Genomic DNA, 16,047 nt, shown 5'->3' on the forward strand with positions numbered 1-16,047 from the left:
ATCAGAAAGTTCTTTCAGGAACAGACATATCCTTCCATTATTATTGAAATTATATTTACCCTTGTTTCACATTTATTTTATCATTATTTTATTGTTGTGATTTTTGTACATTTATTTTACAAGGAATTTAATGATGACATATAGATTGAGAAGAGAAGGGGACCTAAGACAGGGCCTTGTGGTAACCCAACATAAAGTTGTAAAGGGGCAGAGGATGCACCAGAGAAGACTAGACTAAAGGTACAGTTAGACATGAAGGAAGAGAACCACAAGAGGGCTGTGTCACAAATGTTGAAATTTTGGAGGGTATGGAGCAAAAGAGGGTGGTCAACAGTATCAAAGGCGGCAGACAGATTGAGGATTAGCACAGAGAAGTAGCCTTTCAATTTTTCTGTAAGTAGGTCGTTGGTAACTTTAATGATTGTTGTCTCTGTGAGTGTTGGGGGTGAAATCCAGTTTGTAGTGGGTCAAGGAGGAAGTTTATTCTAAGGAAATGTGATAGATGTGTATATACTAGCTTTAAAGAAGTTTTGAGGCAAGGGGGAGTAGGGAAATAGGGGTGACCAGTGCATGTTTTAGAGATGAGGGAAATATGCCAGGTGCAGAGGGAGAGGTTGAAAATGTATGAGTATAGGGGTAAGGGTAGAAGAGAGGGAGGGGAATAGCTGTGAGGGGATGGGATCGAAGGGACAGGTAGTGAGATGAGGGTACAGTATAATAGCATAAATATCTTCCTCAGTAACAGGGGAAAAAGAGTTGAATGGATTTTGGGTGATTGCGATCTTTTGAGGGGGTTGAAGACTGTTACTATGTTGAGAGATGATTTTGTTTCTGATTGAATTAATTTTGTTTAAGTGTCTGACAAAATCTTGAGCTGAGAGAGAAGTTGTAATAGGAGGTGGGGGTGGGCGGAGAAGAGAATTGAAAGTCAAGAACAGGCGTTTTAGGTTTGAAGAAAGAGTAGAGACAAGAGTAGAGAAGTAATCTTGCTTAAAGAGGCTAAGGGCAGAAAAGTAGTTCAAGACAAACTTGTATTGAAGAAAGTCAGCTGAACACAGAGATTATCTCCATGTTTGCTCAGTAGTGTGGGAACAGCTGCGTAGGTAGAGTGTCAATGAATATGCAAGGGCTGAGGATGAGTGTGTGACTGCCAACCTAAGGTAGGAGGGGCCAAATTGTCTAGGACCGGTGTAAGTAAAATAGATGGGCCGGCTCGTTAGCTTACATTCCTGCTTTTCCATATAAAGATACCAAGAGAACGAAGAATTGAAAATAGGAGTAAATTAGAAAGTTGCTTGAAATTGCATGCTCTCTCTGAATCATGAAAAAAAAAATTGGCTTCAGTATCCCTTTAACTATGTATTTACTGTAAACATATTACATTCTAATGTTCTGCACACAGCAGAATATGTTCTAGGATATAAATACACACCTTTATATTATCATGTATATAGGTACTGTATAGATATATATTGTACCAAAAAATACACACACACATATAAATATACATACATATATATACACACATATATATATATATATATATATATATATACACACATACATATATATATATATATATATATATATATATATATATATATATATATATATATATATATATTGTGAAATAAAAGAACGTAGATCCTGAGGTTAATAAGTAAAAAACATCTTTAATATATTCCAATAGGATAAAAACCCATGGGGGGTCCAGCACATACAGCACTAAGTACTCAAGCTGACATGTTTCGGTGTAATACCGTAATCATAGCTAATGGAGTACACCAGTGCTTGTCTATTTTTTATTTTATATATATATATATATATATATATATATATATATATATATATATATATATATATATACAGGGAGTGCAGAATTATTAGGCAAGTTGTATTTTTGAGGATTAATTTTATTATTGAACAACAACCATGTTCTCAATGAACCCAAAAAACTCATTAATATCAAAGCTGAATAGTTTTGGAAGTAGTTTTTAGTTTGTTTTTAGTTATAGCTATTTTAGGGGGATATCTGTGTGTGCAGGTGACTATTACTGTGCATAATTATTAGGCAACTTAACAAAAACAAATATATACCCATTTCAATTATTTATTTTTACCAGTGAAACCAATATAACATCTCAACATTCACAAATATACATTTCTGACATTCAAAAATAAAACAAAAACAAATCCGTGACCAATATAGCCACCTTTCTTTGCAAGGACACTCAAAAGCCTGCCATCCATGGATTCTGTCAGTGTTTTGATCTGTTCAACATCAACATTGCGTGCAGCAGCAACCACAGCCTCCCAGACACTGTTCAGAGAGGTGTACTGTTTTCCCTCCTTGTAAATCTCACATTTGATGATGGACCACAGGTTCTCAATGGGGTTCAGATCAGGTGAACAAGGAGGCCATGTCATTAGATTTTCTTCTTTTATACCCTTTCTTGCCAGCCACGCTGTGGAGTACTTGGACGCGTGTGATGGAGCATTGTCCTGCATGAAAATCATGTTTTTCTTGAAGGATGCAGACTTCTTCCTGTACCACTGCTTGAAGAAGGTGTCTTCCAGAAACTGGCAGTAGGACTGGGAGTTGAGCTTGACTCCATCCTCAACCCGAAAAGGCCCCACAAGCTCATCTTTGATGATACCAGCCCAAACCAGTCGGACTGGAGCTCTCTGCCCTTCACCAATCCAGCCACAGGCCCATCCATCTGGCCCATCAAGACTCACTCTCATTTCACCAGTCCATAAAACCTTAGAAAAATCAGTCTTGAGATATTTCTTGGCCCAATCTTGACGTTTCAGTTTGTGTGTCTTGTTCAGTGGTGGTCGTCTTTCAGCCTTTCTTACCTTGGCCATGTCTCTGAGTATTGCACACCTTGTGCTTTTGGGCACTCCAGTGATGTTGCAGCTCTGAAATATGGCCAAACTGGTGGCAAGTGGCATCTTGGAAGCTGCATGCTTGACTTTTCTCAGTTCATGGGCAGTTATTTTGCGCCTTGGTTTTTCCACACGCTTCTTGCGACCCTGTTGACTATTTTGAATGAAACGCTTGATTGTTCGATGATCACGCTTCAAAAGCTTTGCAATTTTAAGAGTGCTGCATCCCTCTGCAAGATATCTCACTATTTTTTACTTTTCTGAGCCTGTCAAGTCCTTCTTTTGACCCATTTTGCCAAAGGAAAGGAAGTTGCCTAATAATTATGCACACCTGATATAGGGTGTTGATGTCATTAGACCACACCCCTTCTCATTACAGAGATGCACATCACCTAATATGCTTAATTGGTAGTAGGCTTTCGAGCCTATACAGCTTGGAGTAAGACAACATGCATAAAGAGGATGATGTGGTCAAAATACTAATTTGCCTAATAATTCTGCACTCCCTGTATATATATATATATATATATATATATATATATATATATATATATATATATACATACACAAAAAAACAAAGGTAAGTTTAGCACCCTTGCAAATACACAGTCCAGTGCAATAATCTCTTAGAATAGATTATCAGAGTGAACGCACGCTGGAGAGGCCTGCCTTACCTTTCACACATAATCTCACAATGGTACAAAGGTAGGGTCAGCACTGTTTCTTGATAAAATACATTTCTTTACTAAAGCAACATAGGGATAAAATATCAACATTTCGGGTTTTGTTAAATTTTGGGTTTAAAAGCCTTTCAGGAAGATTATTCTATTACAAAATATACCAAAAGAGTGGGGTACAGGTAGAATAACTGTAATTTAGACTGGAGCTAAAAGATAGGTAAGAATGCTAAATCAAAACAATATGACCCCCCAAGATGAGGGAGATAACCACAAAGAACACATGAATGCCTGTCAACTATCCCAAAACAGTAGGCCTGTCCTGATCAAGGAAACAAATCCTGCACACTTGAGACACAGTTCCCTCTATTCTATTTTTTTTATCTTATACATACACATATACATACCTACACACATCTATAACATTAGGAAAGCATATTTACCTGTTTTACTTCACATGCATTAGCAATGCACTCAACTAATTGGGACATGATCACAACTTCATGTGACTTTTTACCATTCATAAACTCGCCTGTCTTCATTTTATGATCTGTAAGAAAAAAAAAATATGTTCACTATACAAGTCAATTAATCAGGGTGTGTTGTAGCTTATAAGTAACATAAACGTTCCACTTTACGTAACATTTTGGGCTAGATAAAAAATAGAAATTGATATTTGTGCTTTAGTAATACCAGTGCATGCATTTGTGAGCTGGTATTACAAGATAGGTGCATTGCAAACGAGAGGTGAGCACCCTTCCATAGGCTTCAATGGGACCCTCGTTCTCATGCCGTGAGACACAGTATGAGAACTAGCGCACCAAAGGGGGTAAGTCGTGCAGCAGATTGGAGATACATATGTATATGAATATATACATATATATTTATGTTTTTACATGTATACATATACACATATTAACATATAAATATATATGTATATCAGTACATATATATATATATATATATATATATATATATATATATATATATATATATATATATATATATATATATTTACAGGGAACATACAATTTCCATAGACTGCTATATAAAGGCACTTTTTAGCATCTTGTTTTCTAACACCCCACACCTGCCAACATTGACCTCTCATAACTGCTTTTTATTAAAAAAAAAAAAAAAAAAAAAGCTATAATTTTTTCAATTAAAAAAAAAGAATATTCTTTATTTTGGGGCCAAATGAAGGTTATTTTGAAAATTAACCAGAGAACTGATTTCTGGTTAATTTTCTGAGCGCTAATAGCTACCACAAGCTCACGGTAGCCACTTGTAATGGCCCGTTTACGGGTGCGTGATAAATTAGCGCTCCACTTGTAATCTAGCCCCTTATTGGTAAGAAAGCATTTAAATAAATGTCATACACAAATATGTATTTTTTAACAGTTTTGGTATAAAATATTTCTATGTACATATATCTGCAGTTCAAAATTCTCAGAAAAAAAAAACTTTGCTAAAAAAAATTAACAGAGTAATGTCCATTTTAATTATGAATGCTCATTTAACTTTAACAAGTGACTTGTTAAAAGTGAGCATTTTTGTCTTGCTTTGGAAAATTTGTCAGCTTTTTTAAATAAGAACTGCATCATTATTACCTGTCAAAAAAACCTAGGTTTGCAGTCACCATGTTAGTTCAGCAGTGCAGATACAAAATGAATGAACAATGCAGCATATAGAGAAGCAGCTGACAATTTTAAGAGAGAGATTGGCACTAAATCACCTTAGCAAATCTTAAGGCTGATTACCATCAACTTAAAAGGAATACAAAGGACAAAAACAAAAACAAAACAGACGTACATGAGTCAATGTTGTTGCTTAATAATCTGTTTTGTAATAAATAATTTAAAACATCAACTCATATTTTATCCAAGGAAATGGAATCACAGAGACAACTCTAGTATTAAAACAAGTTGTAGGTTTATTTTTGTTTCTAGAATATAAGATATGAGGGCTCTTTACAAGAACAATGTTTTCTGCAAACTCATATTTCTAATACATCCATATTATCTACTATTGTTTGGTATATTGCAAGTGATATCAATCTCATTTGTTGTCATATCTGAATAGCTCTTTTAGATCAGTAAAAGCCTAGCATACACAAGGTCAAGGGTTCGAGCCCAACCCAGAGGAAAACATATATATATTTTTTCTAGTTTATATATATTCTTTATTGATTATATACAGATTTGTTTTGCACACTAAACAATAGTCACCATTGGGATCTTATTTCCTTATATAACCCAATAGTCTTTTGAGGTGACAACATGTTTATCTATAGGATAGGATACATACACAGGTTTAGCTTTTTTTTTTTTTTCTTTTTTTCAGAAACACTATCACAGGTGTTACTCATCAATGCAAATACATGCTGTTTTTATGTTTGTTCTTTTTGTTTTTTGTTTTTTGATGATATGAATATATTATCTGATTGCTGCTCAAACACAATTTTGATACATGTTCCATTTTTTATTGTATTTTTGTTTTTTAACATTTTATTGTCAATTTTTTGGAGATGACCTCCACATTTTGATTCCGGGTCACTGTCAGGTATAAATGGTAGCCTGTTGAACACCTTTGTATATGCCTGAGGAAATGGTCCTTTACGGACTGAGAAACGCGTAGCAATTAAATACTTGTTTTTAGACCCGGTTTTCTGTGCCTTTTTAATATTACCACAGTTTGCAGTGGTTATACCCAGTTTGGTTTTTATCCCTTTGTTCCATACACTGACATTGGAAACTCGTTTGGAAACCAGGCTGATCGTGTGAGCAGCTACCCTTTTGGGATAAACAACACAGCCCTTTGGACTTCCACAGTGGCGATCCGGCTCACCAGACGACACACAGCCGACTCCATCTACCTCATCTGACCCACCCACAGGTCTCCCGGGTGAGACCCCCAGCGTACTGACTGCTGGTCCTGAATGTCAGCCTGCCTGTATGCACCCAGTTGGTTCTAGGTGCCACTCCACTTGTGAGTAGATTTTATTATAACTACTGTTTTCCAGTTTTCCAAACTGATTCGCACTATGTTGGCGCCCCTTGTTTTTCTATCCTCCTAGATTTCCTGATCCATCACACCTTGGATTCAAGCGGAGCAAGCCATTTGTTTTGATCCTTTGAACTTTTGTTCTTTATATATCCTTTACATTGAATTTGGACTTTTTATCTCTGAACACTTATCACATATTGGACTTTTCAGTTTTTTGAGTTTAATCAAATTCAACTGTTCACATATTTTGTTGCAAGTTTTTAGTTCTTTGCAATATTCCAACTGATTTTTTGTTTAGGTATCACAATTGTTTCATGATTTTTTGCTTATGTATCACAATTGTTTCAAGTCTTACGGTTTGTAACAAGTCACACATTCTCCTTTGATTAACAAGATTTCACCCAATCATATACACATATACACCTCTACTCTCACATACTTATCTGTCACGGTTCAACTCACACGATACCAGAGGAGTCCCCTTAGTTTTTTCTTATAGAAAATACTTATATACTTTATTGCTTTTTGGTGTTTATTAGGGGACAGTTTCGCTCACTTCTTATTTTTTTTTTAGAATAGCCACCATTTTTACATTCACACCATTTTTGTCTCAGGTTCACAAGTCACCTAGACACCTTTCTTTCTTTTTTACATTCTTCTATTTATTTTATTCACATTGATTTTACATTCAGACTATCGAATAGACACTAAATTTCTAAAATGCAGTCTAAGGATGATAGAAACAAAAAACGGTCCAACTATATCCTACAAAGTAGTACTGTGACCATAGAAACATATTCTGATCCCAATATTCTTAAATCTATGAAAGATTTGTTCCATCTGCTTGAAGAGGAACTAATGAAAGAAAACCGGCACTGGTGGGATCTTAAAACTCTAGAAAAATATTTAGAAATCAAACAGATTCCCAGAGGTTTGCGGATTTTAAAACATTGTTCTTTTAAAGAAGATAAGGACCTCCTAGAAAGTTGGTACAAAGCCCTAGTTGAATGCTCCTTTAGTCTAATTAAAATCTTAATAGATCATAGAAAAAAACTCACTGATGAGTGTAGTCACAACATAGAAAAAATTCAGAAAGACTTACAGGTACATGTCAATAATCCAGAATATTCAAATACTTTAAAAGAAATCAATGACCGCACTGATAAATACCAAGATGAGATTGTTTCAAACAAAAGCAAAAAACTACAAAGGGACCAATTAGATTATAACAATGATCAAGTATATACTTTCAATAGAATAGAGAAAGACAAGTATATACCTCCACCTAAAGATAACAGTAGGGGACATCAGAACTCTTATGTTCCTAGAAAAACAGAAGGTCAGAACTGGACTACAGTCCAAAACAAAAGTTATCAAAGAGAACATTTTAGAAATCAGAGTAACACACATCATACAAATGGAAATTATAGATATGATCAACATGACAATTACAGACCAAATCACGCAGCAAATCAGAGCAATTATGGACCAAGAATCCACCAATCAAACACAAACAAACATACATCATATCATCACCATGGGACCTATCAAAGTCAATTCCATGGGAATAAGAATAACACCTACAAACCACGTTATAACTCTCCATACCAAGGCCCTATGCCCTATTCACATCCAAACACACACCAAAATACCTTCAATCAGGGCTCAAAAGATGAGTATTTACAACAGAATCATAGAACTCTTTTAGAAAGACCACATGACCAGACACCAAAATCAAACATTTCTTTCGAACATCAGAATAGATTTGGCATTTTAGCATCGATTTCTGATGGAGAAAATATGCCCAGCACTTCACATGAATACTCCATCTTTTTTAGAGAACGGCCACAACCAAAACAGATTATTTTTTCCGCACACCAATTTAGAAAATCAAAGAAAAAGACCATTCCCTTTAGACCAAGAGGTGCAAGAGGAAGGGGTCTTTCAGCCCAAAAAGAGAAACTTTCCAAATTAGAACATGGTATATTTAATTTGTCATCACATACTTTAACCACCAATGAAAAAAAGAGTCCTTCATAAGGGTCTCTCCTATTGTCCACCCAATCCCCACAATTTATATCATCTGTTTGTTGATGTCAACAAATTTACAAGAAAATTATCTTTGCAAAAATGTATTGCACAGAAAAAACTCAAACAACAAAAACATACACACACGGATAATACACAGCCTATTTTAGTGAACAGTATGAACCCCAACAGAAATATGCAAGTGATATATTCAGAAACAGAGGGCCTAACTACTCATCTGTTTGAAGATTACATCCACACAGACATAAAGGTTAAATCCCAATTTATACCATCACTATCAACTAATCATTATATTGAACTATTTAAAAGATCAGTCATTGAAGATCTAGAGAAATTATCCAAAAATCAAAAGAAAACATAATTTATGCTTACCTGATAAATTTATTTCTCTTGTAGTGTGTTCAATCCACGGGTCATCCATTACTTATGGGATATATTCTCCTTCCCAACAGGAAGTTGCAAGAGGATCACCCAAGCAGAGCTGCTATATAGCTCCTCCCCTCACATGTCATATCCAGTCATTCGACCGAAACAAGACGAGAAAGGAGAAACTATAAGGTGCAGTGGTGACTGGAGTTATAATTTTAAAAGTTAGAACCTGCCTTAAAAAGACAGGGCGGGCCGTGGACTGAACACACTACAAGAGAAATAAATTTATCAGGTAAGCATAAATTATGTTTTCTCTTGTTAAGTGTGTTCAGTCCACGGGTCATCCATTACTTATGGGATACCCATACCAAAGCTAAGTACACGGATGATGGGAGGGACAAGGCAGGAACATTAAACAGAAGGAACCACTGCCTGTAGAACCTTTCTCCCAAAACCAGCCTCCGAAGAAGTGAAAGTGTCAAATTTGTAAAATTTGGAAAAAGTATGAAGTGAAGACCAAGTTGCAGCCTTGCAAATCTGTTCAACAGAGGCCTCATTCTTAAAGGCCCAGGTGGAAGCCACAGCTCTAGTGGAATGAGCTGTAATTCTTTCAGGAGGCTGCTGTCCAGCAGTCTCATAGGCTAAACGTATTATGCTACGAAGCCAAAAAGAGAGAGAGGTAGCCGAAGCCTTTTGACCTCTCCTCTGTCCAGAGTAAACGACAAACAGAGAAGAAGTTTGTCTAAAATCTTTAGTTGCCTGTAAGTAGAACTTCAGAGCACGGACCACGTCCAGATTATGCAAAAGACGTTCCTTCTTAGAAGAAGGATTAGGACATAATGATGGAACAACAATCTCTTGATTGATATTCCTATTAGAAACAACCTTAGGCAAAAACCCAGGTTTAGTACGCAGTACTACCTTGTCTGAATGAAAGATCAGATAAGGAGAATCACAATGTAAGGCAGATAACTCAGAGACTCTTCGAGCCGAGGAAATAGCCATCAAAAACAAAACTTTCCAAGATAAAAGCTTAATATCAATGGAATGAAGGGGTTCAAACGGAACACCCTGAAGAACTTTAAGAACCAAGTTTAAGCTCCACGGAGGAGCAACAGCTTTAAACACAGGCTTAATTCTAGCCAAAGCCTGACAAAAGGCCTGGACATCTGGATTCTCTGCCAGACGTTTGTGTAAAAGAATAGACAGAGCTGAAATCTGTCCCTTTAGCGAACTAGCGGATAAACACTTTTCTAAACCCTCTTGTAGAAAAGCCAATATCCTAGGAATCCTAACCTTACTCCATGAGTAACTCTTGGATTCGCACCAATATAAATATTTACGCCATATCTTATGGTAAATTTTTCTGGTCACAGGTTTCAGAGCCTGTATTAATGTATCAATAACCGAATCCGAAAACCCACGCTTTGATAGAATCAAGCGTTCAATTTCCAGGCAGTCAGCCTCAGAGAAATTAGGTTTGGATGGTTGAAAGGACCCTGAATTAGAAGGTCCTGCCTCAGAGGAAGAGACCATGGTGGACAGGACGACATGTCCACTAGGTCTGCATACCAGGTCCTGCGTGGCCACGCAGGCGCTATCAGAATTACCGATGCCCTCTCCTGTTTGATCCTGGCAATCAGTCGAGGTAGCAACGGAAATGGTGGAAACACATAAGCTATGTTGAAAACCCAAGGGGCTGCTAATACATCTACCAGCACCGCTCCCGGGTCCCTGGACCTGGATCCGTAATAAGGAAGCTTTCGCGTTCTGGCGAGATGTCATGAGATCCAGATCCGGTTTGCCCCAACGACGAATCAGTTGAGCAAATACCTCCGGGTGAAGTTCCCACTCTCCCGGATGAAAAGTCTGGCGACTTAGGAAATCCGCCTCCCAGTTCTCTACGCCCAGGATGTAAATCGCTGACAGGTGGCAAGAGTGAGACTCTGCCCAGCGAATTATCTTCGAGACTTCCAACATCGCTAGGGAACTCCTGGTTCCCCCTTGATGATTGATGTAAGCCACAGTCGTGATATTGTCCGACTGAAATCTGATGAACCTCAGTTTTGCTAACTGAGGCCAAGCTAGAAGAGCATTGAATATTGCTCTTAATTCTAGAATGTTTATTGGAAGGAGTTTCTCCTCCTGAGTCCACGATCCCTGAGCCTTCAGGGAATTCCAGACTGCTCCCCAGCCTAGAAGGCTGGCATCCGTTGTTACAATCGTCCAATCTGGTCTGCGAAAGGTCATTCCTTTGGACAGATGAACCGGTGACAACCACCAGAGAAGAGAATCTCTGGTCTCCTGGTCCAGATTTAGCAAAGGGGACAGATCTGAGTAATCCCCGTTCCATTGACTGAGCATGCATAGTTGCAGCGGTCTGAGATGCAGGCGCGCAAATGGCATTATGTCCATTGCCGCGACCATTAAGCCGATTACCTCCATGCACTGAGCTACTGATGGGCTTGGAGCGGAATAAAGGACACGGCAAGCATTGAGAATCTTTGATAACCTGGACTCCGTCAGGTAAATCTTCATCTCTACAGAATCTATAAGAGTCCCTAGAAAAGGAACCCTTGTGAGTGGTAACAGAGAACTCTTTTCCACGTTCACTTTCCACCCATGCGACCTCAGAAATGCTAGAACTATCTCTGTATGAGACTTTGCATTCTGAAAACTTGACGCTTGTATCAGAATGTCGTCTAGGTACGGAGCCACCGCTATGCCTCGTGGTCTTAGTACCGCCAGAAGTGAGCCCAGAACCTTCGTAAAAATTCTCGGGGCCGTGGCTAACCCGAAGGGAAGAGCCATAAACTGGTAATGCCTGTCTAGAAAGGCAAACCTTAGGTACCGATAATGATCTTTGTGAATCGGTATATGAAGGTAAGCATCCTTTAAGTCCACTGTGGTCATATATTGACCCTCTTGGATCATGGGTAGGATGGTTCGAATGGTTTCCATCTTGAACGATGGTACCCTTAGGAATTTGTTTAAGATCTTTAAGTCCAAGATTGGTCTGAAGGTTCCCTGTTTTTTGGGAACCACAAATAGATTTGAGTAAAATCCTTGTCCCTGTTCCGATCGTGGAACTGAGTGGATCACTCCCATGATAAAGAGGTCTTGTACACATTGTAGAAATGCCTCTCTCTTTACTAGGTTTGTCGATAACCTCGAATGATGGAACCTCCCTTGTGGAGGAGAGGTTTTGAAATCCAGAAGGTATCCCTGAGATATAATCTTTAACGTCCAGGGATCCTGCACATCTCTTGCCCAAGCCTGGGCGAAGAGAGACAATCTGCCCCCCACTAAATCCGTCTCCGGATAGGGGGCCCTGTCTTCATGCTGTCTTAGGGGCGGGAGTAGGCTTTCTGGCCTGCTTGCCCTTGTTCCATGACTGGTTGCCTTTCCAACCCTGTCTGTAACGAGCAGTAGTTCCTTCCTGTTTTGGAGCGGAGGAAGTCGATGCTGCTCCTGCCTTGAAGTTACGAAAGGCACGAAAATTAGACTGTTTAGCCTTTGGTTTGGCCCTGTCCTGGGGAAGGGCGTGGCCCTTACCTCCCGTAATGTCAGCAATAATTTCCTTCAAGCCGGGCCCGAATAAGGTCTGCCCTTTGAAAGGAATGTTAAGTAGCTTAGACTTGGAAGTTACATCCGCTGACCAGGATTTAAGCCAGAGCGCTCTGCGCGCCTGTATGGCGAATCCGGAATTTTTAGCCGTAAGTTTGGTTAGATGTACTAAGGCATCTGAAACAAACGCATTAGCTTGCTTAAGGGTTCTAACTTTGCTCAAAGCCTCATCCAATGGCTCTGTGCGAATCGCCTCTTCCAGAGACTCAAACCAGAATGCCGCTGCAGCCGTGACAGGCGCAATGCATGCAAGAGGCTGCAATATAAAACCCTGTTGAACAAACATTTTCTTAAGATAACCCTCTAATTTTTTATCCATTGGATCTGAGAAAGCACAGCTATCCTCCACCGGGATAGTGGTACGCTTGGCTAACGTAGAAACTGCTCCCTCCACCTTAGGGACCGTCTGCCATAAGTCTCGTGTGGTGGCGTCTATAGGGAACATTTTTCTAAATATCGGGGGAGGGGAAAAAGGCACACCGGGTCTATCCCACTCCTTACTAATAATTTCTGTAAGTCTTTTTGGTATAGGAAAGACGTCAGTACACACCGGTACCGCATAGTATCTATCCAACCTACACAATTTCTCTGGAATTGCCACCGTGTCGCAATCATTCAGAGCCGCTAATACCTCCCCTAGTAACACACGGAGGTTCTCAAGCTTAAATTTAAAATTTGAAATTTCTGAATCTGGTCTCCCCGGATCAGAACTGTCACCGACAGAATGAAGCTCACCGTCCTCATGTTCTGCAAATTGTGACGCAGTATCAGACATGGCTCTCGTGTCATCAGCGTGCTCTGTCCTTAACCCAGAGCTATCGCGTTTGCCCCTTAATTCGGGCATATTATATAATACTTCTTTCATAACATTAGCCATATCATGTAAAGTGATTTGTAAGGGCCTAGATGTACTTGGCGTCTCAATCCTACGCATCTCCCGAGACGCAGGTACTGACACGTGAGGAGAGTTAGGCGGCATAACTTCCCCCTCGTTGTCTGGTGATAGTTTCTTTATCGGTACAGATTGACTTTTATTCAAAGCAATGTCAATACAATTGGTACACATCGTTCTATTGGGCTCCACATTGGCTTTTGAACATGATGAACAAACAGTTTCCTCTGAATCAGACATGTTTAAACAGACTTAGCAATGAAACTAGCAAGCTTGGAAATCACTTTCAATAAGTTTACAAGCAATATAAAAAACGCTGCAGCGCTTCAAAAATACAGATATAATTAAACAATTCTTAACAAGAAGTGTATTATTAGCAGAGGATTGCACCCATTAGCAAAAGGATGATTAACCCCTCAATACCCAAAACGGATAAAACAGATATCAATTAAGGCTTAACGCTTTTAATCACAGTCAAGCACACTGTCACAGATCTGCTGTGACTGATTACCTCCCTCACAAATTAATTTTGCAGACCCCTGAGCTCTCTAGAGACGTCCTGGATCAAGGAGGAAGAAGCAGGAAGACTGTGCTAGAATTTTAACTGCGCAACAAGGCGCTAAAACAAGGTCACTCCCACTCCTATCACAACAGTGGGAGCCCTGATATAACGGTTTCCATGCAGAAAAATATGTTAGCCATGTGGAAAAAAATCATGCCCAAAGAGATTTATCACCAAAGTACCTCACAAAAACTAATAACATGCCAGTAAACGTTTTATTAAAAAACAACATTTTCCAATGTCATGCAAAGTTATCACTAAGCCTGCTACCAGTCGCTACCACTGCAGATAAGGCTTAAGTATTATTTCAGTTTTAACAGTATTTTCTCAGTCAAATTCTAGTCCCTAGAAAATAACTCGACTGTGCATACATTTATCAGCCTGATACCAGTTGCCACTACTGCATTTAAGGCTGTACTTACATCATACGGTAACAGCAGTATTTTCTTAGTCAATTCCATTCCCAGAAAATAAAGTACTGCACATACCTCATTTGCGGAGGACCCCGCATGCTATCCCCAGTTTCTGAAGTTACCCCACTCCTCAGAATGTCGAGAACAGCCAGTGGATCTTAGTTACGCCTGCTAAGATCATAGAAAAAAACGCAGGCAGTTTCTTCTTCCAAATACTGTCTGAGATAGAAAAACAGCACACTCCGGTGCCATTTAAAATAACAAACTTTAGATTGAAGAATAGATAAGTAAAAACTCCAGCTCCTCTCGCGACCTCCTTCTTTGTTGAGGGTTGCAAGAGAATGACTGGGTATGACATGTGAGGGGAGGAGCTATATAGCAGCTCTGCTTGGGTGATCCTCTTGCAACTTCCTGCTGGGAAGGAGAATATATCCCATAAGTAATGGATGACCCGTGGACTGAACACACTTAACAAGAGAAACAATATTATTTTCATAAAAGTGAACAAATAGCTTTACATACTTTGGCCAATAAAAGAAATTTGATAATCAGGGATGCCGACAAGGGCGGTGGTATTGTCTTACAAGACATTGGTGATTATTTAAAAGAGGTAAATAACATTTTAACAGATACAAACTATTACAGAGAAATCATGTTCAATCCCACTAATACCTTTATAAAGGGATATAATGATCTGATACAGAAAGGAATTGCAACAGGCATTTTGAACAAAGAAGAAAAGGAATTTCTGAAAGTAACCAATCCTAGTGTAGCACACTATTATCACCTGCCCAAAATACATAAAAACCAAGCTAATCCACCTGGGCGCCCTATTATAGCAGGTATAGGCAATCTCACCTATAACCTATCTTTTTATATAGACCAATTTCTAAAAAAATACGTGGTCAATTTACCTTCTTATATCAAAGACAGTACTCACCTTTTATACCAACTCAGAAATGTTTGCAATAACAATAACCTAATATGGATCACTTGTGATGTTGGTTCCCTCTATTCCAATATTTGTCACAACATGGGAATCAATGCGATTTCAGTTTTCCTAGAGAAAGATCAATACATGCCAGATCTTCAAAAGGAATTCATTTTGGAAGGGATAGAGTATATACTCAAACATAATTATTTTATCTTTCAGGACAAATTTTTTCTGCAAGTCAAGGGTACGGCCATGGGTACCAGGTTCGCCCCAAGTTTTGCCAATCTCTTTATGGGAATTTTTGAAGATCAATACATTTACTCTGCAAACTTTTGGGGCGAACCTGGTATTCTATGGCCGTTACATTTACGATCTCATTTTTATTTTAAAAGGGGATATTGCTCTAGCCAATTCAATAGTAGAACATTTAAGTAACAACCATATGGGTCTTACTTTCACAGCTAATATCCAAAATTCCTCAATAGAATACTTGGATTTATTGTTGAGCTGGGGTAGTACAGGGAATGTTGTCTCCAAAACCTTTTTCAAAAAGGTGGATAGCAACAGTTACCTTGATTATTCCAGTAACCACCACATTGGGTGGAAAAGAAATATCCCTTTTAGTCAAT

The 16,047-nt window shown here is 38.6% G+C and overlaps 1 protein-coding gene across 1 annotated transcript in view; it reads right to left on the reverse strand.

The window, feature by feature from the left end:
- Nucleotides 1-16,047, reverse strand: part of METTL25 (methyltransferase like 25) — a gene marked incomplete in the record, with an annotated part of 826,773 nt that overhangs the window by 503,729 nt on the left and 306,997 nt on the right. The window contains 1 exon segment of the mRNA XM_053716932.1: nt 4,010-4,116. Within this exon segment, the coding sequence (XP_053572907.1) occupies nt 4,010-4,116 (107 nt within the window).

Source organism: Bombina bombina, chromosome 6, assembly GCF_027579735.1.
Source record: "Bombina bombina isolate aBomBom1 chromosome 6, aBomBom1.pri, whole genome shotgun sequence".
Taxonomy (NCBI): Eukaryota; Metazoa; Chordata; class Amphibia; order Anura; family Bombinatoridae; genus Bombina; species Bombina bombina.